The 26023-nt window shown below is 30.4% G+C and overlaps 1 protein-coding gene across 3 annotated transcripts in view; it reads right to left on the reverse strand.

Moving 5' to 3' along the window:
* Window positions 1-627: 627 nt before the first annotated feature.
* Window positions 628-26023, reverse strand: part of LOC129915524 (5-hydroxytryptamine receptor 1) — a 68543-nt gene continuing 43147 nt past the window's right edge. For 2 of the 3 annotated variants that reach the window (XM_055995104.1, XM_055995103.1), the window contains exon 3: window positions 628-3444. In XM_055995104.1, the coding sequence (XP_055851079.1) occupies window positions 805-2304 (1500 nt within the window). In that variant the 5' untranslated portion in view covers window positions 2305-3444 and the 3' untranslated portion in view covers window positions 628-804. The remainder of the gene's footprint in view (window positions 3445-26023) is intronic. The other variant, XM_055995105.1, reaches the window with a different exon arrangement.

Below are 26023 nucleotides of genomic sequence, written 5' to 3' on the forward strand. Positions count from 1 at the left end.
TTGACAAAGTAATAAAAATTTTTGATTTTAATTAATTTTTCGAACTTGTTGGTTGAATCTGAAGCTGGTTTACTTGTCTGTCCATTCTGCTAATTTCAGAACCTTGTTGTAAGTTTTTTTTAAGTGATATCTGGAAAATTTGTCCAAAATAGTAACTTCTTGTATTTTAATTGAATTAACTGTAAATTTCTTCAGATTTAAATAAACTAGTATAAATATCGTTAATTCCACTTTAACCTGTATTTCTTGCAATATCATTCTCATTATTTCAATTTCATTTTAGTTATTTTAGATTAAACAATATTAATAGATTTTTAGTTGTAGTTGAAGGTATTTCGAAACCATTTATTAGGTTGATGAAAAAAATTAAAAATTAACAAAAATTCTATTTCACATTTTATTTTTTTACACAAACACACTGATCTCGTTCATTATTGAGTTTTAAAACTCTTAAAACTACCTATACATCGTTTAAAATACACTAACATTGATGAGTTATTACAATATTTTATATATATATATATCATTTTGAAATGGTTTTACAAAGAAAATTGTCTAAATTTTTTTTTTAGGTAACATTTATCGGATTTTGTGTATGTATTTGCTTTGATTATTTTTTTATTTACAATGATTTGTTAGCACGCCTTTGTTTTTTTTTTTGTATCTTTATAAATATATCAGATATATCCGAAATATTATACATATATTTTTATCTTATAAATAATAAAAAATAATTTAGTTTTCCCGCCCAATTTCCCCTCTCACTTACATTCAGTCCTAAGAAAATAAGTCCTACATCGACTTTCAGAGGAAGCTCTCCCGTGCTCCATGGCCCTCATTACCCAGTACAACCCTTTGCGATGGTGCTTCGCCATATTGATCTTGATAATAATTCTCACGCATCATTGTATTCAACGACGAACACCGGAAGTACAAAATCTCCTGGAACGGTTTACGAAAATCCCTATTCAACGTGGCATAAATTATCGGATTTAACAATGAATTGGCATAACCCAGCCATAGGAACAACGATGAGAGAGCCTCCGGTATGTGTATGGTTTCACTCTCGACAAACGGTCGTATGAGTGCGAGTATAAAAAATGGCAGCCAGCAAATGGTAAAGGCTGACATAATGATCCCTAACGTAGTTGAGGCTTTCTTCTCTTTGGCTAATTGAAACCGTAATTTCTTCTGATGCGGTGAGCCTAGCAGATTACTACTGCCGCTAACTAAGGTTCCGCCGCCACAAGTTGACGTACTAAGTGAGTTTCCACTGTGCCGTGGGCCGACGTGTCCGTCAAAGTCGGGCCGTTGAGTTTGGGCGGCGCCATTAAGAGCGTTTTGAAGATGCGTTTGAGCACGTTTCTCTTCCCGGACGATTCTCCGAGCTGCACGGAATATTTGATAGTAGACAAAAAGCATCACGGACAGGGGCAAATAAAACGACCCCACTGTGGCGTATATCTGATAGGCAAAATTCTGACACACCCGGCAAATAGGTTCGCCATTCTCACCGATATGTTCGTTGCCAAGTATCAGCAATGGCGGCAGGGATATACAAGCTGCTGCTAACCACACTAGCGCCACACACAGCATCATCCGTCGAGGCGTTCTCTTAACGCCATATTCGAGGGGCTTCGTGATGGCCAAATACCGGTCCACTGAGATGGCGCACAGGTTTAGGATTGACGCCGTACAACAGAGCACGTCAAACGACACCCAAATGTCACAAAAAAGCGGGCCATAATTCCATTTTTGCAAAACTTCATACAGCAGAGCGGTGGGCATGACTAGAACGGCGACACACAGGTCGGAGAGAGCTAAGGATACTAGAAGGTAATTGCACGGTCGTCGCAGTTTCCGCACCATGCATACGGCGATGCAGACGAGGACGTTACCAACAACCGTGCCCAAAATCACGACGAGCAGAATGAGACTAACAATGATGGTCTTGAGTGGAGGCAGTTCGACTTCGCCATCGAATTCGCCGAAAATCGCCGGTCCATCGAGCAACGGTTCGAGGGAACTTGATACCACACTGGTGACACTGCCCGTACTTGTCGAGTCTGGAGGACTGCTGTTCGTGATGGACGTGATAAGGGTGGTGAAGTTCGCATTATGTGACGCAGGGTAGACCAGGAGCGGTGATAGTTCCTCCTCGTCGAGTAACTGCCTGCCCTCGTCCACTGCAGTCGTGATGGGTTGCAGTAGAAATGCCAGCGAGGGCGTGGATATGTTGTAATGATGCGTCTCTGCGGCGGCGGCATTGGCGAACTCGTCCTCGCTGATTCTAAACGAATCCATTCAGAGAGAGAAGAGTGAGTTGGGTTATGTTTTTTTTTGTTCGATGGAATATCTCAAGGTTAGGGTGGTGCGGTACGGTATAATGCCTTTGTGCACTTAGACCGTTCGCTTACGACCCCATGGCTGGTCGATGGGTGGGATTGGTTGTGTTTTTATGAGTTTCCGTGATGTGTGGTGCTCGCCTGCAGTGTGATTTATAGATTCCGCTTTCCGTTCAGCAGCAGAAGTAATTTTCTTCAACTGATGATGGAGGAAATCTTTGTCGTCTTAGAGGTGGCGATGGGGGCGGCGGTGGGGTTGGTGATATGATGGCTGTGGGTGTAGGTGATTTAATAGGAATGATTATGTCGTCGCTTGCGGCCTCTATAATGCCAATTCCACTCGCTAACGTCGTCGTTATCGTCGTCGTCGTAATTGTCGCCGTTGTTGTTGTCGCCGTCGTCGTTGTGGCTGCTAGGAAAATAATGGAGATGATACTTTCACTACTTTGACTAATGTTGTTTTGCTGCCTACTTTCCCGCAGCGATTTCTGCGGCGGCGGCGGAGGTGGCTGATGATGTATTTGAGTATCTGAGTGTCTAATGGTGAATGCGATTATGTTGTATTTGTATGGCTGTTCTTTTGTATCCATTTATGAAAGATCATTAAAATGATGTCTTCGGGTTGTTGTTGCTGGTTTGAGGCTGATGGTGTGGCGTGGGGTTGACACAATTATGAGGACGTTTTGATGTCTTGAGGGATGATGACGTAGATTGGTGGTTTTGTGCTTGTAAGCTTTTGATTTAATCTTAAATCCATTTATCATAATAATTTTCAGTTCGTTTTTCTTTTTTGTATTTTGTTCACCTTCAATAAATGTTCAGTACAACCAGCCTAAGAGATGTCTTGTTATTACTTGTAATGAGCGTTATTTAGCTTTTGTTGTGGTTTTATTTCTTTTTTTTTCAGTTACTTTTTCTTATTTAAAAATCAATACAAAGAAGGTGATTTTTTTTCTTTGTTTGAATATATTTTTTTTATCAGGGAGAGGGTTTTCGGGGTTGAAAACCTTTTTTTTTTTTTTGAAGATTTCCTTTGTTGTTAGGTGATGGTCCTTAAATTTGTCTGGGAATTTTTTTTGATTGTTTTGGTTGTCGGCTGCTGCAAAATGAAAAAGAAAAACACAAAAAATTGTGGTTAAGAAAATTTATATTCAATTCAATTATAAGGGTTAAAATGGTTTAAAAAATTATTCAAATAGAACTAATTCGATTGAACGCATTGATTTGCGGATGAAAGTGTTTACTGATTACAAAGACAAATGACATTTTTGTGTTTTTATTTTGTGTGAAAGGGATACCAAACTTACAAAAAAAAGGAAGGAAATAAATCAATGAGCCAATTTATAAAATTCAATATAAAGACAAAAAAGGTTTTTTTTTTGTGTGGGTGACTTTTGGTTATTCATTGGAAGATTTTTAAGTTTTTTTGAGGGTTCAAATTACTACTTTTTCCAATGGGAATGTGTAGGTTACATTTCAATATATTTTTTTTTATGTTTTTGTAACTCTTTGTATGTTTTCCACTTTTATTAAGTTATCATTTAGAATATAGTCGAAAGTAAAACATTAGTAAATCTATTCAAATGAAAAAAAATTCAAAAACTTATTTTTTTGGTAAAAAGTCCTGCAAAACACCAAAAATTTCCACTTGAAATTTTTAGGCTAAAATTTCAATTATAAATTAAAAATAAACTATTAGAGATACAAAACTCTTATTTGATAGATAATAACCTAAAGTCGAATACACATGAATGATTTTTGAAAATTCTGTCATTTAGTAGGGTAAATAGGGGTAAAACAAAATTGAAAAATGTGGCTATTTTCTAAACGCGACGTTGCAAAAAGTTGAATTTTTTTTAAATCGATAGGTAAATTTATTTTAAGGCTGAAAATGGTATTGAAAAAATTCTAAAAAAATTCAAAACCAATTTATAAATGGTTTTTTAAAATTACAACAAGAGGTAAACCTTTGACAGAGTAGTGATTTTATAGGTAGGAGACATTTTTTTTTGACAATTTGAAAAACGTCATTCGTTAAATAATATAAACAAATTAGGGGTCTGATACGGATTTTTTTTTAAGTATCTGCGTTTCAAAATACGAATTTTTTGTAAAACAACTCCCTTTTTGGGTAAGTTTTTATTTTTATTAATTTTTCGTAGCGTTCAAGAAATCTCAAACTTATAGGACATGTAGTCTATAACCGTGAGCATGCATGCACAAAAAATTTAAAAACGATTTTTGAACGTTTAACTGGAAAAAACAAATATTTTTAAGCCCAAGTTTTTTGACCGTTTTTAATTGTTTTTTATTTTTTTCTATATTGCGCGAAATTTCAATTAATTTTGTATTCAGAATTTTGAGATAACGGTAAAAAAAGTTCTATTTTTCAACACGATTTTTCTTTTGATCTAGAGCAGATACAAATTTTTATTGAAGCGTCATGACGCGTAATATAAAAGATGAAATAATTTAAGCTTTAAGGTAATTGAAAAAAAGAAGATCGATTGTCTTGCTTTTTTTGATGAATGGTGATTGGGTTCGAAAAATTCTAGCTTATTCTGTAGATGTCATGCAGACATGGTTTACGAAGGTTACATGGTGAAAACTGTCTTGAAACGAATGAATTTTGATTTCACAAAATCCACTGCAATTCTACCTTTTTCCGAAACACCTTCGAATAATTGTAAAATGTAACTACATAGAATCTACATAAGTGCATTTGAATATTTCACTCAATCAAGGTTGCTTTTTTTTAGTAAGAAACCGACTTAAAATACGTGCCAAGTAAAATATTTTCAAAATTCCGTACGTATTTCTGTGTGGAATAATGTTTTAAAGATTTGTACTACTCGTAGCTACGGAGATGTTAATAATTTAATTGATAGTTGTTTCTGTTTTCATATGATTTTTATGTAAAGTTGGGTCACTGTGGCGTATACGTAATATTTAATTTGCTTTTACTATTTCGCTGGCTGAGAATTATAGGGTTGTATGTCAACTCACCTTAGTTTTGAGAAAATCGATCTCAAAGTTTTTTAAGGCTGGTTTTTGGATAAAATAGTTACATAGCAGTAAAGTATTGATGTAATGTTATAAAGGACCCTAAAAAAACATTAATTTCATCACAAAAAAAGATTCTATGAGCATTTTTGAAAAATGACATAGAACCTTTTTATGAAAAAGTTTGTAAACAAATTTGAAAAAGGTTCTACGTTCAACATAGATCCTTGTAGTTATAAAGAGCTTACATGTAAGAAATGGATTTTTGAAATAGGCTTTGATTTAATTTAATTTTACTCAAGTTTTGCACAAAACAGTCAAATTCTATTTTAAATAGCAGAAAAAAATACCACAAATCACAATTCCTGCTTTTGTTGAATTAGGTATACAGAAAAAAGACATGCTAAAAACAATTAGAATTTGTATTAAATCAATCGGATTTTTGCATGTTTTTTTTTACCAAAAAGACAGTCGTCTTAATCATCTTCTACAGTGCAAAATATATGCAAAAAAAAAAATTTTAAGTTTGTTTAATATTTTAATTTTAATAATAATGCAATTAAAATTAATGAAAAATAATTTCAATCTTAGCAGGTATCTACACTTTCTATCACTTTGATTTAAAAAAAGTTAAAAAAAATGTTACTTATATTTATTAGAAATCTTATTAATTTAAGAGGATTGGATTTTAGAGGAGTATCGTCTTGATTCGAAGTGCTTTATTTGTCTCCATGTATAATTTGTATATACATACATGTATATACATTAATCATAGAAATAAACTAATATAATTATAAAGATGAATAACGAAGAGTTCTTCGGTTAGTAGAGTAAAATCCTGACCTTTGAAAAAAAAATTACTCAATTTTTTCCAATTTTTTTTCAACTAATACAACTAAAAATTAGTTAATTTTTTGTTTAATATTTTTGTTTTTTGGGTACTAAGGTGAAAGCTGAATCTCGTTAGCAGTTGCTTTATCCTAGTATATCTTGCCATCGGCTTTAGGTTTGTCCGAAGGTACTTCTTAGGTACTTTTTGAGTTTTGACTTCTTTTGTTTTAAGTTAAGGAATCTAAGTGTTTCTTTAACTTTAGGTTTATTAATACAAACTATGAAATTCCCAACCTCGATTATGAAAAAAAAAAAAAGTTTTCAAAAAATCACTTCCAATTCTTGGCACACAAAAAACATTAGTCTAATTTAATGATAATGTAAGAATATCTAGGTTAGGTAATCCGAATGAATTATTGCAAAAGTTAAGGTTTGATAGTACATATTTTGGTTTAAAGAGTACAAAACGAAATACAAAAATTCTTTACTGTTTAGCAAATGCCCTGGAGTGAAATCCGCTAACTTGATAGTTATAGTCAAAAACGACGAATTATGGAGGAAAATCGTCGTTTTTGACTGTCAACTATTGACTATCAAGTTAGCCGACTCCACCCCTGTTGTTCAATACCAGCGAAACATCAAAAGATCTTTTATTTTTACTTTAGTTAAAAAAATATCATTTCCATAAGATGTCATTTTGAAAAATTTGCATAAAAGAGTTCTATGTATCAATGTATTTTTTTGTTTGAAAAAAATCAGTAAAACGGTTCTATGTTGCAATTTGAATAACATAGAACCTTATTATATTAATACATTGATGTGAAATCATGAAAGTTGTATGTCTTTTTTACCATTAATTTTTTTCTAATTTTTTTTTTTATTTTATTTTTTTTTTATAAAACTCATTTTTTGTATTTTGTATGAAATACACCCTTATAATTCTCAGCCAGCGATTTGTTGACTCTTTTTTTCACTTTTTTGTCAGTGTTACCTATTAAAAATGTTTAAATAATTTAACGTTAGAAATCGTTAAAGGCAACATTTTTGCAAATTGTTTTATGTACCTATTAGGAAGCTTTAAAAATATGTTTCATTTTTAAGCATATTCCGAAAACACCAAAATCTCAGAATATTGCAATGAGTGTGATTCCTACTACATTACATATTATGCGAATTTGCTCAAATCATACAAATTCTCTACGACAATCTAAAAAAAAAAAAACAACAATTTTTATGAAAACTTATTAAAAACATAGTTTGCTGTCTAGTTTTAACAAACATTATTTTTATTTGAATTCATTATTTTTTTAGTTTTAATTCTTCATTTTTCCTTAAAACATAGATAACTGATAAGAGTACTTTTTGAATGGTTTTAAACTTAAAACAAAGTAAATGAATACTAAACGTCATGTTTTGTCAATCATTTTTTCCGACTTACACCCTTTGAGGAAATGAAATTCTCAACTCTCAAAACTCTCAAAAGCCGAAGGCCTTTCAAGTTTTCAAAATTCCACCTTTGATATTTTATTCTTGTCACACCTTTTTCAAATATTAAATTTTTTTTTGTCAACACCCCTTAAGTCAAAAGAAAAATTCTAAAAGACAAAAGAATCCCGCCAATTTTTCACTTGAAAAGCCCTTAACATACACAGATGTGTTATTTTATGTACGATTACAGTTATATATCATCTAAGAAAAGTTCAAAAATCCCCCAAAACAAAATACATACAAACTGGTGTGGGATCAAGGGATTAACCCGCCATGGCACTCTTAGAATACCTACGGAAACACATGAATTGTCTAAGAAGGTGTAAGAAATCCATTTAGTTTTTAAAGTACCTTCCTAACATATCCGACCGGAACGGCGGTATTGTAGCTGTTATGTATAGCAGATGTGTTTGTGTTTGGTGTTGTCACCATCCGACAACCGTTTTCAACCGCCAAAACCACCAAACACGAGGCTAACATTTACCCAAAAAGTGTAAAGGTGTTTGTGTAAACTTCTTGATCAAAATGAAAAAAAAAAAAAATGAAAAGACCGTATAATCCGATGTCAAGTTAATGCTCTTAAAGACTTTACAAAATCTTGAAATATTTCTTACCCCAGAGGTGGATTTAATGCGATCTAAAATTGAATACACACATGTGCTTTGGAGTTTCTTCCTCACTTTTTTTTTGTTCACCAGTTTTTTGCTAATAAAAAGGGTAACAAGACAATGAAGAACAAAGTGATTTCTTCAAGGATTATGTTTTATTATCCGGCTAAAGAGAGGGGCTCAACAGAAATGTGGTTATATGTTTTCAAGTCTAATTAAGAGAATGAAATTTATGATCAAAAGGATTTTCGGATATTTATGGTTTACAGCGGGTTTATTTTTGGAGATTGTTTTTAATTTATTACAATGAGATTTATGGGGTGTATTTTATTTCCTTAGTTGGTTAAAAAGGTGCTTAGAGAGGTAAATTCAAATGAGCTGGAAGTGTTAAGTTTTCATCTTCACATTGCTTTGCAACAATAAAGACATTGTTGGTTAAGGTAGAGTAAGTGTGGAAAATATGACCGACTTGGGTTGTATGGCCTACCACATAGTTGTTCCAAAAGTAAAACCTATAAGCATATATAAAGCACGATCCAACAAAGGGTTGGCAAGAAGAAAATTTAGGGACATTTTGGCCTCGTTAATTTCGCTGTGTCTGAAATGGCCTCTCATATGTTGGTAAGATATTCATTAGGCAAAATTTTTATATTTTGACTTTTAACTTCCTTGAAGAACTTTGGACCATATTCAACACCCAGTGGGCCATATTTACCGCATCAACATTTAACTTCTTTTTATCAAAGCTTAATTTTCTTTATTTACTTTCAGATATAAGCAAATACACCTGTTCAATATTACCAATCAACTCGGAAATTGATACATTTATATTGACTTCCTGGGAGCAATCAATTGCATACGCATTGTAGAAACAAAAGTGGTCCAAGATAACACTAGACCGATAACAACAATAGAAAAGCAACAATATCACAACAAAAGTCGAAGTATTCAAGTCCTTTCTTAAAGGACACTTTACATCGAATCTAAGTTGAAGCAAATATTTAAAGGACCCTACTACCGAAAAATTGTCAGCTAAATAAAAAACAAATTTTAAATTCAAATTCAAAGTCGAAAAAAATCTATGACTCAACGTTTCGTAGATACAAATTATTTTTGAACTACCTATGTCTCAAAAAACGTGACCACATAGATTTTTTTCGACTTTGGATTTGAATAAAGAACATTAACATTAACCGAAAAATAAATTCTCAGTTTTATTGAACATTGAAAATTTTCATTATATCGTGTTTTCTAATATTTACTTAAGATCATATCTAGTTGACAAGCGTATATAATCCCAATATATTCAATTTTCTTATGAAACATAAATAAAAAAGGTCCCAGAATTCCAGAATTGTGCTTATTTAAAAAATCAATGAACAACTAGCGTAATAACAGGTCTTAAAGTGTTTTTTACTAACTTGGCATTTTTCGGACTTTATTTTTAAAATTATGAAGATTTTTTTTTAAAGAATATGAATTTATGAATCCTAAATCTAAGATCTAACACCTTTTTGACATGAAATTTGGCAAATTTCTAGCTTCTATACTGTTTTGAAAATTAAAATTCTATTTTAAGGCTTATTCTTTGCGCCATTTTCCAAATTTCCTGACATTTCGTCAAAAAATGGCCTCAGACCGAACAAAATCTTTTTTAGGAATCACAATACTTTGTATCAACTTTATGTAACTGCAGTCGATTCTTAGTTCCGCTAAAGCAAATGGTCATAAGAACTGTGTCGAAGCGAAAAATTGACAATATCCTCTTTAAGTATTTTTTAGTAGAAAAATTCGTAGTTAAAAGTTTAAAATAGCTCTGCTTACCTTAGAAGAATTTAAAAGTGTACCGAATATAAAATGCCCGAATATTCTTCGGCATCTCTAGTCGGTATAAAGAGTGATTAATTGTTAGTTGTTTGAAAATTATTTCGTACAATTTTATATATATACAAACATTGAAAAATGGAATCTATTATATCAATTAAGTTCTAAATTAAATCAGGAATACTTAAAACTAAAAATTTTAAATAATCCATAAACTTAAATTATTTAATTTTCTAATTTGAAACAATTTTAAATAAAAAGCTAAAAATATAACGAAATGTTTTACATAGGTAGGTACTACACTCTCTGAATAAATGAATACATTTATTTTCGTTTATACAATAGATAAAGAGTTAAAAACTAATTTTTTGAAAAATCCCTTACCAAGCGTTGTAATTTTTGTTTTTTCTTATAAAAACTTCATCGACAGCTTCTTTAACGATACAAAATTGGTAGAGACTTTAAGGGGTTATACCTAGTTGTAATTTCGAAAAAAATCAAGTAATTTTTTTTTGCATAATTTTGAATGTACATATTAGAGTGACCGCAAAAAATCGATTTTCGAAATTTTGGTCGGGGGAACCCCATAAAATGTCCCGCCTTTGCAGATTTTTAGATAGCCAAAATTTCAGCTCGATTGGATAACTCTAAATGGTGCCGACACTCGCTCAAAGTATCAAAAATCTTTGTTTTTTCACTGTCGAAGAAAATTAGCTCTAGCTCCCAAACAGATCGGGTTATTTTCACTTTTTATATATTAAATTAAAGGTAGTGTTGCTACACATAATTCAGATGCTTAATTTGTTTAGTTTTACTTAAAAAGAAACATTTTGTCATCAATTTAAATTTTCAGTACTTACCTCAAAAAGAGCTGAAGTGCAAACTCAATTTAAAATTAAACTTTTTTTTAAACTGTTTTATTTAAAAAAAACGAAACATTTAACAGAATTCTAAGGCTGTGTGTGAATTGCGTTAAATAGTTAACACCGTGTAAAATTTTTGACACTATTGAGGTGAACAAAAAAATTTCAGCTGTATGGCTTATTGTTTAATATTTTTCTCTGCTTCTTTTCTGCTATGAAACTCCTTTTTAATAAAAAAAAAACAAAACAAAACCATCTGCAAAAAAAATTTAACTCAAATTTAACTAGGTCCCAGAGCCCAATAAATTTTTAAAAGCTGAAAATTTTTGTATTCACCTCAATAGTGTCAAAAATTTTACACTATGTTAACTATTTTACGCAATTCACACACGTCCTAAAAAACAAAAAAAATAACATCGTGTTACATTTCTTATACATAATTAATGAAGTAAATACTAAAAAAAATTAATCAAGAGATTTACAAAGTAGTTTTGGAAGCATCAGGATACAATTTTCGGCACTCACTGACTACTTGAAGTACATATTGTTTTTGTTCCTCATCTTTAGTTCAAAGGTTATTAAAATCGGTTATTAATTTGACTCCTCTTTCTGTCATGTCATTTACGACTTTAAGTGGTTGCACTTTTTTAAAGCCTTCTTTAAAATGCGGGTTTCCGGCCAAGGATTAGGAGGTTCTTTGAGAAAACTTGTGTCTATTTTCAATCGGCTGAAAAAGATCAATGTTTCTTTGTTCACAATATTTTTTAACCCTGCTGTGACAAATTGTTCATCTTCATGTGTCTGTAGCTTTGGATTTACTATTCTGTTGGTTTCCGTTTCACTGGTTTTCAAAATTATGTTGGCCGTTTCTAATTTTTCGCCATCTCGTAAAGTTAGGTCAAAGAACGCCAGACCTGCCAGCTCTGAACTCAAATACCATAAATGGTTTGAGAATTTAGCAAAAGCCTTCTCTGAAATATATTTGTCTATCTTGCGGTATTCAATGCGATTACGCAAAAGATCAAGATCTTGTTTAGGAGCCAGATAAGCTCTTGGGGCATTAAACCAAGCAAACGTTTTTTCTTGTTGAATGTAAGTCTGATTTTGAAACTACAAAGTCAATTGGATTTTGCCCTAGTGCTTCTATTGTATCTATAATTATGCCAGAAGCATTTCTATCAGATGCCTTACATTGGTCCAATAACATAGAAAGTTTCATTGTTAATAGCTCTTTCACCCCACGACTATACCTCATACTTTTGATACCCGAGGGCCCAGAGATAGAGAAACATCCATTCTATCCCAATCCGCAGAATAAAACAGTTAAAAAAAAGTTTAATTTTAAATCGAGTTTGCACTTCAGCTCTTTTTGAGGTATGTACTGAAAATTTAAATTGATGTCAATATTTTTCTTTTTTAGTAAAACTAAACAAATTTAGCATCTGAATTATGTGTTACAACACTACCTTTAATTTAATATATAAAAAGTGAAAATAACTCGATCTGTCTGGGAGCTAGAGCTAATTTTCTTCGAAAAACAGTGAAAAAACAGAGATTTTTGATACTTTGAGCGAGTGTCGGCACCATTTAGAGTTATCCAATCGAGCTGAAATTTTGGCTATATATGTACTACATATACAATAATGTTGTCCGCGAATTCCACATTGATACAGCAGTTAGTTTCCGAGAAAATACGTTTTTATCCTTTTAACTCAGTTTACATGGTTCAAAAAATTTTTAAACGCGTTTTTCTCGAAACTGTGTTTTCAAAGTCGGTGAGCAAAATTTCCCCGAAACGGCTGGAGCTTGAAATTTTTACACAATTTTCTTAGATACTTTTACAAGGTAATGAACGAAGGAATAAGGCTTTAACAAAAAATCGATTTCTTAGGCCACTTTAAATTGTAAATTTTCGTGAAAAAAACGATTTTTATCTTTGGGAAGCCGCCATTTTGTCAAAAATTAAAATTTTGACTATTCCTTCGTTCATTACTTGTATTCGTCTATCCCAGAAATGAATCTTTTGGATTTTCAAATTTTAGGGGGGGTGGGTTAAACCCCATAACCCCTCCCCTAAATACGGCTATGATCGAATCTACAACTCTTGGGTTACTAGGCGAATGCTTTACCAACGTGCTATCTCACAGTTGAAAATTAGAATGATAAAATGCAACAAAAGCTGAAGTCCAACAAAAATAAAAAAAAAAACTTACATTGTTTTAATTTTATTTTGAAGAAGTTTCATGTTAAGTTTTTTAACATTAAATCAACGTTGAACATTTTACATTTTACGTTGCATTTTTTCCCTCAGTGCATAAACAGAAGGACTAGTTTATCGTAAAAAAATGCCACGAATGTTGTCCGTTTTAGACGATTTCGTCAAAAAATCTGTTAGACAACCCTGTTGTATTATTAACTTTCTTTAGGTTATCCAGGTTTATTCTTGATCTTCGAAAGCAGTAACTAATGAGTGACAATTCTTTGACATAAAAATGTTCAAAATGTCAACGTGACAATTTTTTGCTCGAACACTTTTGCCCTTGCACCAATAAAAAATGTAATAAATCGACTTTAGAATGTTCACATATAGTTTTGGTAACAAAGCAGCATTTAAACAAAAGTTGCATAATTTTGGGTTACATATTAAAATTTTAAGTTCAATAACTTCTAAATAATAATAATAATGCCAAAAATTCCAAGTAAAATTTAGTATAAAAAAAATGCCTTGGTCTGTTTCATAATCTTAAAAAAAAAAAAAAATAAACTAATTAAGATAGGTGCCTACTGGCTCGTCAAATGTTCAATGTTTGTTTTGTCTAACCACAAAATCAAGTACATAAAAACAGACTAAGCCCATTCTATAGAGAAAGTTGTTTTTTTTTTTTATAAATAAAAAATGGTTTTCATTAATTAACAAAAGTTTTCACCAAAAAAAAAGGAAAAACTCCGCAATTACGGTCCCTTTCGTTTAAAAGTATTTTTTTTTTGCAAGCCAATTAGCTTTCATTTAAAATTTAAATGAAGCTCACAATCGTTTAATTTAAATTAAAAACAGCAAAAAAAAAAAAAATATTCTACAAGTTAGTCTTGTTCGATATTAATTGAACTTTATTTTCCAGTTCTCCGAATTTTTTTTTAATCAGTTCATTACATAAAAAAAAATAAATGTTGATTAAAAAAACAAAATAAAAGAGGTGTGTTAACCTGTTTGAATGGTTTCACCTCTATTAAACAAAAAATAAACAACCATTGAACAATACCTATACAACGGTCTTGATTAATATTTCGTAGTATTCTTTCCACTATAATTTAACTCATACCAAATTAAAGTTCCATTTGTTGATAAAAGTGTTGCTGCTGATGAGCAAAGTCCTAAATGAAACTTTAATCAAAAAACCTAAACCACAAAATCTGGCTTATACAATCTTATTCCAATTTTCTAATTTCGAAAATTATTTTCTTTTTTTTTTCTCCTTCCAATTTTGATTATATTCTCTATTATCCTTCTCTCTCTGATAGCCTTGAGGGTGCATTCAATGTTATAAATATTCAAATTTTTAAGCCTTCCAGTTAAGAAGAGATTACTCCGAAAAATAACCAAAAACCAAAAGTTAATTCAATAATTTTTGGATTCATAATGACTTAACCTCAATTCAAACAAATCGCGTCCGAAACCTTCTCTCTTTCTCTCTCTAAAGCATATTCCCTTCATTTTCTGAATGCTATTTTAAATCTAACCAAACACAAAATGTAATTAACAGTAAAGAACAAAAGCGCCATCAAGCCGCCTCGTCATCACCGCACACACCCCATCAAAATGCGGGCCAGAAAATACACGTAATTCGCAATATTTTGGTTGATGTTCATTTAGTGGCCAACGGGGAAAAAGGACTAAAATGGTTGTCTGATGGTTAGCAAGGGAGTGATTTTCCCTGACTCTATTTTTTTAAGGCAGAAAGAGAGGTTGTAATTAGGACAGTAAGGGAGCTAATGGGGGACACACAAAAAAAAATATTAATAACACGTTCATTAAGGGCCCGCTATTTGAATAATTTTGACGTAAAAAGTATACTTTCAGCAACAGCTGAATAATGGCGTGCAGGGAATTTTTAAGTATCCGCGAAAAATACTGAGGACTTCCTCCCAAAACCGAAATAAAATCCACCTCCATAACATGTCCGGAATTAGGAACCTGAAATTATTACAAATATGATTTCTATACCTAATTTTGGCGATGGGTAGGAATTGGGGAAGGATAATGATGATGAAGTATGTAGCACAAAATAAACACGCGTCATCGTAGTAACCACACAGGGAATAGTATTTTAAGCAAAACACAATGCTCAAAAAAAAAAAATATGAAAATTGAACACAGTTCACCATCATTTTTCGTCCTAGTGAAGTGGACGACAGGAAAGTTTGCACTTAATAAAAAATAAAACGAATAGAAAAAAATTCTGTTTGTCGGTCGGTTCGTATATAAATAGTTGCAGAGGATTTTCCTATGTTTGCCAAGAGGACTACAACCACTGCCAGGCATACTCCATATAAAATTATTGTACTTTTTTGGTGAGAAGAGGCGGACGTACATTTAGTGTAAAGAAAAAAAAAAAAAAAAAAACATAACAAAAACATGATTATTGTGGTTTTAGGTAGAACGTGTGTGGCAAAAAATGGTTGTCCTATTATACTTCTGCAGGACATGCAATTGGTTATTCTTTTAGTTTTGTTTTGTTTGAATTACCTACATTGGTTTGTTGTCAGGTTTCTAACTCTGGTCTATGAAACTCAATATATACTTATGTCAAATGACAGCTGAATATCGGAGTGTTGAATATACATAAGTTAAAAGAAGGGTTTCGAATTGATAATAATAAAAGAGTCCTTTTAAAGAAAAAAAGATGTTGTCTGTAAAGCCGGTTTACGGACGATGATTTTACGTGATAACGTTGCCAGAAAACAGGTTGTGTGCTTTTGTTTAAAATGAGTCAATTGAAGCGTTTACTAATTTCAAACAATCATAATTTACAAGAAAAAGCTAAAAAAAAGTACCTTTTTTATTTTCTTATTATATTAATTTTTGTATTTTAAAAGCTTACAAAAAAATTATGCAAATTAAAAAGCCAAGTAATTCTTCTTAAGAATAAAAGCATTTTTACTATGCGCAAAAAGTATAATAAAATTTATTGAAAACAATCATTTTCATCAAAAAAAGCAAAAACAACATGAATTTTTATCTTCTCACGTCATTAATTCTAACAACCTATACCATCTGAAAGCTTATTGTATTAGCTCAAAATATATATGTATATCGCTCAGGTCTATGAGACATCTACAAAAAGAGCTAGAATTTTTTGAACTCGATCAAATTTCATTAAAAAAAGCAAAAAAAAAAACATTTATTTTTATGTTCTCAGGCTATGGATAAAATTTTTTTGTTTGACAACCTATAAAGAATATATACTATGTGAAAGCTTATTATTTCACCTTTCATATGACGTATCAATCTCATTTCAAAGATGCCTACAAGAGAAGTTGGAGATTTTTAAAGTCAACCATGTCGAACTTCCAGACTGAGATTACGGTACTTCTCACACTGGTGGCTGTTCGGGTGGCAACAGATATCCACTGGTGTTTTGAGATTTTTCGCAAGTTTCTTGATTTAACATTGTGTAGCTTGTAGTTAGTCTACCGTTATGTGTGATATACCAAATGAAAGGTAGTTGTATCAGGATGCTCATAAAAGTTTAATAAAATTTCTATCTGCTCTTGGTCAAAAGTTATAACCTGTTGAATTCTAAAATTTTATTTTACCGTTATCTCAAAATTGTTCAGTCAAAACTCACTAAACGATTCCAAGTTTTTGCACATGTATGCATGTCCTATAAGTTTGAGATTTTTTGAACCTTCCAAAAAAAAGCTAAAAATAAAAAATTACCCAAAAATACCCCTAAAAAACAAGGTGTTTTTCAAAAATTCATATTTCGAAACGCAGAGTGTTAAAAAAAACCGTATTAGACCCGTAATTTTTTTCCCTCATCTTTCACCTGGCATCTTTAGAATTGTCAAAAAAAAATTTTCACTACCCAAAATCATCATTTTGTCATAGCCCTAACACGTGTACAACCTTCAAACAAAACGTTATAGCTTAGTTTCAAAATTTTTTAGAATTTTTTCTTAAATGCAGTTATTCTTAAATTAATCTCATCTATCTATAGCAAAAAAATCAATTCTCTACAACTTTGCGTTTAGCTTTTAGCCCAAATTTCATCTTTCCGTTTTACCCCTGTTTACCCTATTAAATGATAGAATTTTTAAAAATCCTTCATTTGGATTAAGGTTAAGGTTATTATCTTTCAAATAAGCTATAGAAGATTTTTGTATCTCTAATAGTTTATTTTTAATTTTGAATTGAAATTTTTGCGCGCACTGCGAAAGTGCGAGAGTGGAACGGGAGAAAATGACGTCACTTTTTTGTGGTGGCTGCCATGGTTCATCGATTTATAATACGTTATCACGTCAAAAAATTAATCAGTTCCTGTTTTTGAAATATTACCGTTACAAAACGCAGTACTTCGGACCTTATTCTTTTATATGAGGAAAACTTTTTGAGCATAGTAACAGTTTTTATAATAAATGTTTTTTGACCTTTTAAAATCTGTTTAAATTTTTCCGATATCTATCTTCTTTACTGCCCGAGATATCCTCAGTTGTTTGGTATTTTTATAAATATGACCTGACAAACCCACTTACTTCATTTTAAAATATCTCGTTCAATACAAAAGATATTGAAAAGATTTTAACAGGTATCGAATGATGGAAAATTGTTCTTATAGAAACCGTTACTAAATATGCTCAAACAATTATACAAACGAATAAGATCCGAAGAACTAAAAAAAAACGTTTTTTTTTTTGCATATTCTAACGATAATATCTCAAAAACGGGAGCTGATTAGTTGTTTCTGACTTCGGATTCGAGTTAAGCACACCGAAAACCTTCAGAAAAGTATATTTTTGTTTCGGCAACAAAACCCTTGTAAACCAGTGTTATGTAGGAAACAAAATTTCATTGTGGATATGGTTTTTACAATACCTCATTTACCAAATTACAATAAGTAGTTTTGAAATAATTATGGAACAGATGAACCTACATACAAACCGGTCACAAATATAATACTCCTTTTGGCTTTGCCGTAGAAGTGATTAAAGTAACTTTATCCCAGTCTTTTTTTCATCTAAAAGCCTCTTTAAAGCAACAATAAAAGTTCTTAAATAGGTTTAATGTAAACTAAACTGTTTTCCTACAGAGAAAGGTCCTTTTTGTTATTTCTTTGATAAACAGTTTTCCAATAATAAAATCGTTTAAGTTATGAATTATGGACTCCTTTTCTCTTTTTTATTTGCCTAAGCTCCTAGCAACCAACCTATATTCCAATACAATCGAAACACAAGTAGTTGTTAAAACAAAAAACAAATATCGAAGAAAATTAAGGAAAAGTTACGCAAGCCAAGACATGAGAATAACTTTTTTTTATTTAATGTCAGACAATCAAAAGAAAAGAACCAAAAGTTTAGGAAAACTTTCAGCATTTTTCGACAAGAAAAATAATTTTAAGAATTTCTGTGTTTCCCTTCTGTCATTCGTGGGGCTAATATTTTCTATTCTCAGAATCAGAAGAAGAAAATTTTCTCTCTAACTGCCTTGGACAGTTGGAATATTTATTTTTTTTTTCGTCATTTCAGTTTAACAAAAATATGAGAAAAAATACAGAAAAATCCGTTAGAAAACTCTCTCTCTCTGACTAAAAAAATAAAAATACCATCATCACGTAAAGTGATTGCTTTGAGATAGAAAACCATTTTCTATGATGTTTTTGTTTTTTTTTTTTTTTCTGGCAAATATTATGATACCAATTCAGGAAAAGAGAGAGAATGACGATTGTGACGCTGCTGACGATGTTGATGATGTTTTTCAGGACGACGACGAGGAAACCCCGGAAGCCAATGATAATTGAACCCTCAGCAGCAACGAATGAAGAAGGATATAACAGCAGCAGCTGAGTCTGTTGTTATACATCCCCAACAATACACGATATACGATTTAACCAAAAACGTAGTTTGCACAAAAAGCAAAAATTGAATTATGTCACGTACGCAATGTAAACTGTTTCAAGATGTAGTTTCTAAAGTGTTTTGGTTATTTGGTGATATTGGCTGTGAGTATAAAAGCTTTTATGTCTGTCGACATATACAGATTATTTGTGAAGACAAAAAAAAAGTATATAGAAGATTGCAAGCTATTAGGACTTATGATAGCTTTTGGTGACAAAAGTCATTAAGGGCAGTGTCAATAGTTTAATAGCATTCAATAAGAATCAGGGATGAACTTAACGACACGAAACGAAAAAGGATTTTTACTTTTAGAAATTATTTGGGTTGTTCTTGAACCACATTTTTGATGACCATAGAGACATTTAAAAAAAAAGTGGTTTTCTGTCACCACTTCCAAAATTATTTTTTTTGTAAAAAAATTTAGGTATAAAATATTAATACCATCTCATAGTTTAATATTTAAGCTAAAGATTTAGTCAATATTTATAAGTATTCGTTTTGTAGAAAAAAAAGGAATAATTTTTAATTTTTTACAAAAAAGTCGAAATTTCTGATTTCTTTATCATTTTGTCAAATATTTTATATGCAAAGTTTATCAAGAAAATGTTACCAATAAAAAGCCTACTTTTTTTTAAGAATAAAATTATATTAAAGTCTATACATTTTGTAAAAAGTATGATAATGATTTTTTTAAATCACCAATTTTCCATTAAAAAAAAAAAACAAACTTTTTTTCTTCGGAAAACATTGTTTCAATGTTTGTACCCTACAAACTTTTACAACTTTTTTTATAATATGAAAGCTTATTAGTTCAGCTAAAAATATTTACCACAATCATGTTTGTACGATATCTACAACAAGAGCTGGAATTTTTGGAATGCGATCAGTGTTCATAAAAAAATCAACAAGAAAGCAAACTTTTTTTTCCTTCCATTTTTTTTTACCAAGTTTTTAAAAACGATTATCCTTTTACTGTTATCTCTGAATTCTAAGTTTGAAAAAAAAAAAGATTATAAAAATAAAGTTCTGGGGTCGAATCGAATCACCGCATACGATTACGATCATACGTTAACGTTTTGACTATTCCTCTCTCTATTTAATCAGTAGAAAACGATAGGGACACATAGCAACCGTACGTTAACAAACGTATGCCGTAATTCGACTCTGCTTATTATCTATCTCGTCTATTAATTTCATTTATCTATCAATCAAATTTTTTTGACGTGATAACGTATTATAAATCGATGAACCATGGCAGCCACCACGAAAAAGTGACGCCATTTTCTAACGTTCCACTTGAAATTTTTAGCAGTGCGGCAAAAATTTCAATTCAAAATTAAAAATAATTTATTAGAGATACAAAACACTTCTATAGCTTATTTGAAAGATAATAACCTAAAGTTAAAAACATTTGAAGGATTTTAAAAAATTCCATCTTTTAATAGGATAAATAGGGATAAAACAAAATTTCAAAAAATTGGCTATTTTCTAAACGCGACAATGTAAAGAGTTGAGTTTTTTTTTTTAATCAATAGATACATTTTTTGCAAGACTGACAATGGTATTGCAAAAAATTCAAAACCAAGCTATTAATGGTTTTCTAAAACTAAAACATGAGGTAGACCTTTGACAAAGTAGTGATTATAAGGTAGGAGAATTTTTTTTTGACAATTTGAAAAACGTCATTCAAAAGATAATAAAAAAAATGTTAGGGGTCTGATACGGATTTTTTTTTAAGTCTCTGCATTTTGAAATATGAATTTTTGAAAAACACCTACCTACTTATTTTGGGGTATTTTTGGGTGAGTTTTTATTTTTTTAAATTTTTTGTAGCATTCAAAAAATCTCAAGCTTATAGAACATGTAGTCTATGACTGTGCGCATACATGTGCAAAAACTTGGTATTTCAAAATGGTTTTTGACCGAATACCCCGAAAAACAAGTTTTTTTGTCCCAAGTATTTTGACCTTTGTTTTTCTTCAACAGATAAATGAATGAAATTTATATTGTAGATAGATAATAGACAGGACTATATCTGTGCAAAATTTCAATCAGTTTTGTAGTCACAATTTTGAGATAACGGTAAAATAAAGTTTTATTATTCAACAGGTTCTATCTTTTGATCTAAAGCAAGTACAAATTTGATTTAACTTTATTGAGCATCCTGATAATGTTACCTTTCTTTTGGTGTATGACACATAACTGTACATTCACTACAAGCTACACAATGTTAAATTAAAAAACTTGCGAAATAACTCAAAACACCTGTGGAGATCTGTTGATCATGAACAGCCCAGTGTGGATAGTACCGTAATCTCAGTTTGGAGTTTCCACATGGTTAAATTTAAAAAATTGTAACTTTTTTCTAGGCATCGCAGAAATAAGATTGAAACGTCATATGAAAGGTGAAATTATATGCTTTTACATGATATAAAATTTTTAATAGGTTGTCTAAAAAAAAAATTGATTCAATAGCGTGAGAACATAAAATTATATGTTTTTTTTTTTTGCTTTTTTTGATGAAAATTGATCGAGTTCAAAAAATTCTAGCTCTTTTTGGAGATACCTAATAGACAAGCTTTCAGGTGTTATATAATTTATTATAGGTTGTTATTTCAAAAAAATTAATTTTTGGGTGATGAAAATGATTTTTTCACATTTTCCATAAGAAATGATTGTTTTTAATAACTTATTTTAATGCTTTTTGCGCATTGTAAAAATTAAAAAATGGTTTTATTATTTAGAAGAAATATTTGGCTTTTTAATGGTATAATTTTTTTTGTAAGCTTTTAAAATAAAAAAATTAATATAATGAGAAAAGAAAAAACAAAAAAGGTAATTTTTTTTAGCTTTTTCTTGTATATTATGATTGTTTGAAATAAATAAACTCTTCAATTGACTCTTTTTAAAAGCACACAACCTGTTTTCTTAAAACGTTATCACGTGAAATCATCGTCCGTAAACCGGCTTTACAGACAACCTCTTGTTTTTTTTGTATCATCTCATTTTAATCATATTAGCTCTATTTAATGATGGAATTTTTCAAAATTCTCTCTTTATGTTAACGTTTGGGATATATCCTTTCAAATAAGCTATAGAAAATGTTTGTATATGTAAAAGTTAAATTGTAATTTTGAATTGCAATCTATACCATGGGAGAAAATGAGTCATGATTTTAGTCTTTAAAGCTTTTTGGTTGTGTTTTATTTTTATTTCTGAAATGTTTAAATTTATATACCTAAAATATGCAACAATTTTCTATATCATTTTCCATATAACTTTTATACCATTTAATTTAAATAGTCAAATCAATGTTTAACCAACAATTGATGGCGGCAGTGTCCTCGACAAAACCCCGACACTTTGACTATGCAAACGTTAACATTTCCCTGTGTACGCATTGTGCCTCAGTCAACATTTTCTCTCTTTTCTTCTTTTGAACTAAGTTAACATATTGAAGGCGTTCGTAATTGTAAAACGTGTGTGCACGAACTCACAGAAATAAAAGTCAGAAAAAAGAAGAAAAAAATTTAATGTTTTCTACGGAAAAAGAAAATTATTGGTATAAAGAGCCAAAAAACAGGACTGGATTTAGATGAATTGGGCCAATGGGCGCAGGCTTTTTATTTCATTTTCGGAAATGGGGAATTTCGAAATTTTAGAATTTAAACTTTAAAACCTTTTTTTGAGCAAAATTCGAATGAAAATTTGTTTGTACCCGCATATCTCCTACAATATTATTCCGAATTTAATTACATTTGGTGGTCGTATTTATTTTGTGCCTGGGAAGAATATAGGAATATTTTTTACTTATTTAAGTAGGTACATATGTAATTATTAAAAACTTTCTTAAAAATGCACCTTAAGTTTTTGTTTACTAAAATTGACGTGCAATTTCTTAAGACTTCCAAGCTCCGTCCCTGAGCAACAACACTCAATACCGAACCCTATTTTATACGATCCAAAAAGGAGATGCAATAAACTTGCATATAGAAATGAATGTACATATATCCTTGAACATGAGATCCCGACGTGACAGTAAAGGATGGAAAATTGACGTGACAATCTACCTGTTAAATACACCATGAATGAAACTGATTACACACACTATTTGCATGTTAATGTACCTAGACACTTTTATGGTTCTGCATTGCAGTTATACTCTATTGATATAAGTAAGGTTTGTGCAGGACTACAAAAGGATATCTAATTTTCTATCTTTGATGTTTGCTCACGTACAAATGAGCAATACACTCAAACTAGCAAATAATAATAAAACTAAAAATTGATTTTTAGATTCTTTAAAGGTTTTATGGCGATTGTTGGTCTTTACTGAGGCTTTAACTATAAATTACGTATTATTACAAAAAAAAAAAACATTCAAAAGTCTTATAAATCAAAACATTCAAATTGACTTGATTTCAATTTAATTTAAATTATTTGTTATACAGAAGAAAGCACTTAAAATCCAAATAAAAGTCCCATTTAAATTAGCACTAATTTTATTACTGTTTAACATAAAAAAAAACAAAAAATAAATTCAACCTCTAAGAGGTTTTGTGTTATCCTTCCACAGCTTCAACCAAAAATGCTTAACAGAAATTAATTTTTGTTGAATAAAAAAAAAAAAAAAATTAAAGATGAAAAACTGACTATCTGCCTCTTACTCATTTTAATCAAAAAAAAAAAAAATTATATCTTGAATTTTATGTTTAAACACCGCACCGCAACCATCCACTACCATTAACGACATTATTTCTAACCTAAGAGAGTAAGTATACTCTCCTTGTGGCAATGAAATTAAATACCAGATTTTATGTGTTTGGTGATTATTTTAATTTTAAGTGCAAATGACTTTCGCTGAATTAACCACAAGCAACGTAGAGAAAAGTCAAAATAATATAAAAAAAAACAACAACGATTTTTAAACCCTCAATTTTAATATTATTTAGGTTTTTAATGGGAATGTAGGTTGGTTTCACATGAAACAAGTTCTTAAAAAATATGGTGGATTTTTGTTTTCCTCTCTGGATCCATTTTTATTAATTTCAACAGAAACGTTTAAGATTTAATTCAAAATTAATTTAAATATGAAAAATGAAATATTAAAGTTTTTGCTAATTGGGTTAAGGTTGGGTTTATTGCATCTGAGGTTGTGATAAAAGTGGGAAGAGAGTTAAGTTAGAAGTCATATTTTTTTTTAAGAATTTGACTTGAAAAGAAAATAATAAATCTACATTTAAAATAGCCCACTAGATGTTGGCACGTATAAGTTTTCTTTTTTTAAGCGAAAACTTCTTTAGTATCGTAGTGATTTGAAACACGATGAAACGAAAAAGCGACAGGAAAAATTAATTGATTATATTTTTTTTGTTTCAATAGATAAATGAATGAAATTTATGCTGTAGATAGGTAATAGAATAAACTATAATTGTACAAAATATCAATAAATTTCATAATCAAAATCTTGAAATAACGGTGAAAAGATGTTCTTTTTTTAAACACTTAATATCTTTTGATCTAGCATACATACAAATTTGATTTAACTTTAATACGCATGCTTATAATATTACCTTTCATTTGATATATCACACATAACTGTATGTGTTCTACAAGTTACACAATCTTGTATTGAAAAACTTGAAAAATACCTCAAAACACCTGTTTAGATCTGTTGCCGATGACCAGCCACCACGATGACCAGCCACCAGTGTAGGAAGTAAAGTAGGTATCGTAATCTCAGTTTGAAATTTCGACATGGTTGGCTTTAAAAAATTCTTACTTTTTTTGTGAACATCGTTAAAATATGATTGCAAAAGATGCAATAATAAGCTTTCAGATGATATAAAATTTATTATTAAGTTGTCATTTAAAAAAATAGATTTAAAATTGATGGGAAAAGAAGTTACATTTTTTCGATTTTTTTTTTAAGAAAAAGATTTTTTAAGGTTTCGCTTCAACCACGTGTTAATTGCTCACATGATTTTTTTTTGACACTACGAGACTTAATTACATTAATAAGTTGAGATTAGTTGTAAAATAATGCAAAGTATTCTGTGCTTCTATACAACTTCTCTCATTTAAAGAAAACAAATTGCCCAAACGTGTCCCAAACGTTCTGAACCGGGGTTGTTAAAAATAATTTTATTTTTAATGTATGTATTTGCATTCCATTACAAATTAAAATGAAATATACAACTGGGTCGCACTTGCTTTTTTGTTAAAAGTTGCCTTTAATCGATTTTTTAAGAAATTTAGAAATAAATAATATAAAATTTGGTTTGAAATTACAAAAACATCTCCTTAGTGGTTTTCACCTCAAAATGAAGTATGCCAATTAAATTTTTTTATAACAATTAGTTTTTCAGAATTTTTTTTCATTGTTTATTTATTTTTTTTTTTTTCTATATAAACATTTTCAGAAATTTTTCAAAATAAATATTATTATGCCAATAAAAAAAAAATTATTGACACCTGAAAACAAAGAAAGATATTGAAATTTTGTTTAATTCAAAAATATTAAATTTTTTTTTTAATTTTAACATTTAGGCTACAGCAGGGTTTTTTAGTTGAAATCGTTCGATTCGTTTATGAGAACTTCAGAAATCAAGAAAACAGTCCTGTGACAGGTACCTTAATAAATGGTCTAAGAAATATTTTTCTAATTTTAATAGTACGACTTTAATTGCCAATTAACATGTTTTTTTTTTAAATCAAAATGGTTAGAGCCGTTTTTGAGAAAAACAGCTTTCAGATTTTGGTCATATGGAAAGTACCGTTAATTTTGGTCCAAAAAATTTTAATTTTTTCTGTAGGAAATCACCAAAAACTCTTAACTACCAAGTTTAAAGTAAATCGCTACAGTGGTTCAGGCTGAAGCTCGAGATAGAGACAGACATATACACAGACAGAAGGACAAACAGAATTGGGGAACTCTGTTTTTTTTTGC

This window comes from Episyrphus balteatus, chromosome 3 (assembly GCF_945859705.1).
Source record: "Episyrphus balteatus chromosome 3, idEpiBalt1.1, whole genome shotgun sequence".
NCBI lineage: Eukaryota > Metazoa > Arthropoda > Insecta > Diptera > Syrphidae > Episyrphus > Episyrphus balteatus.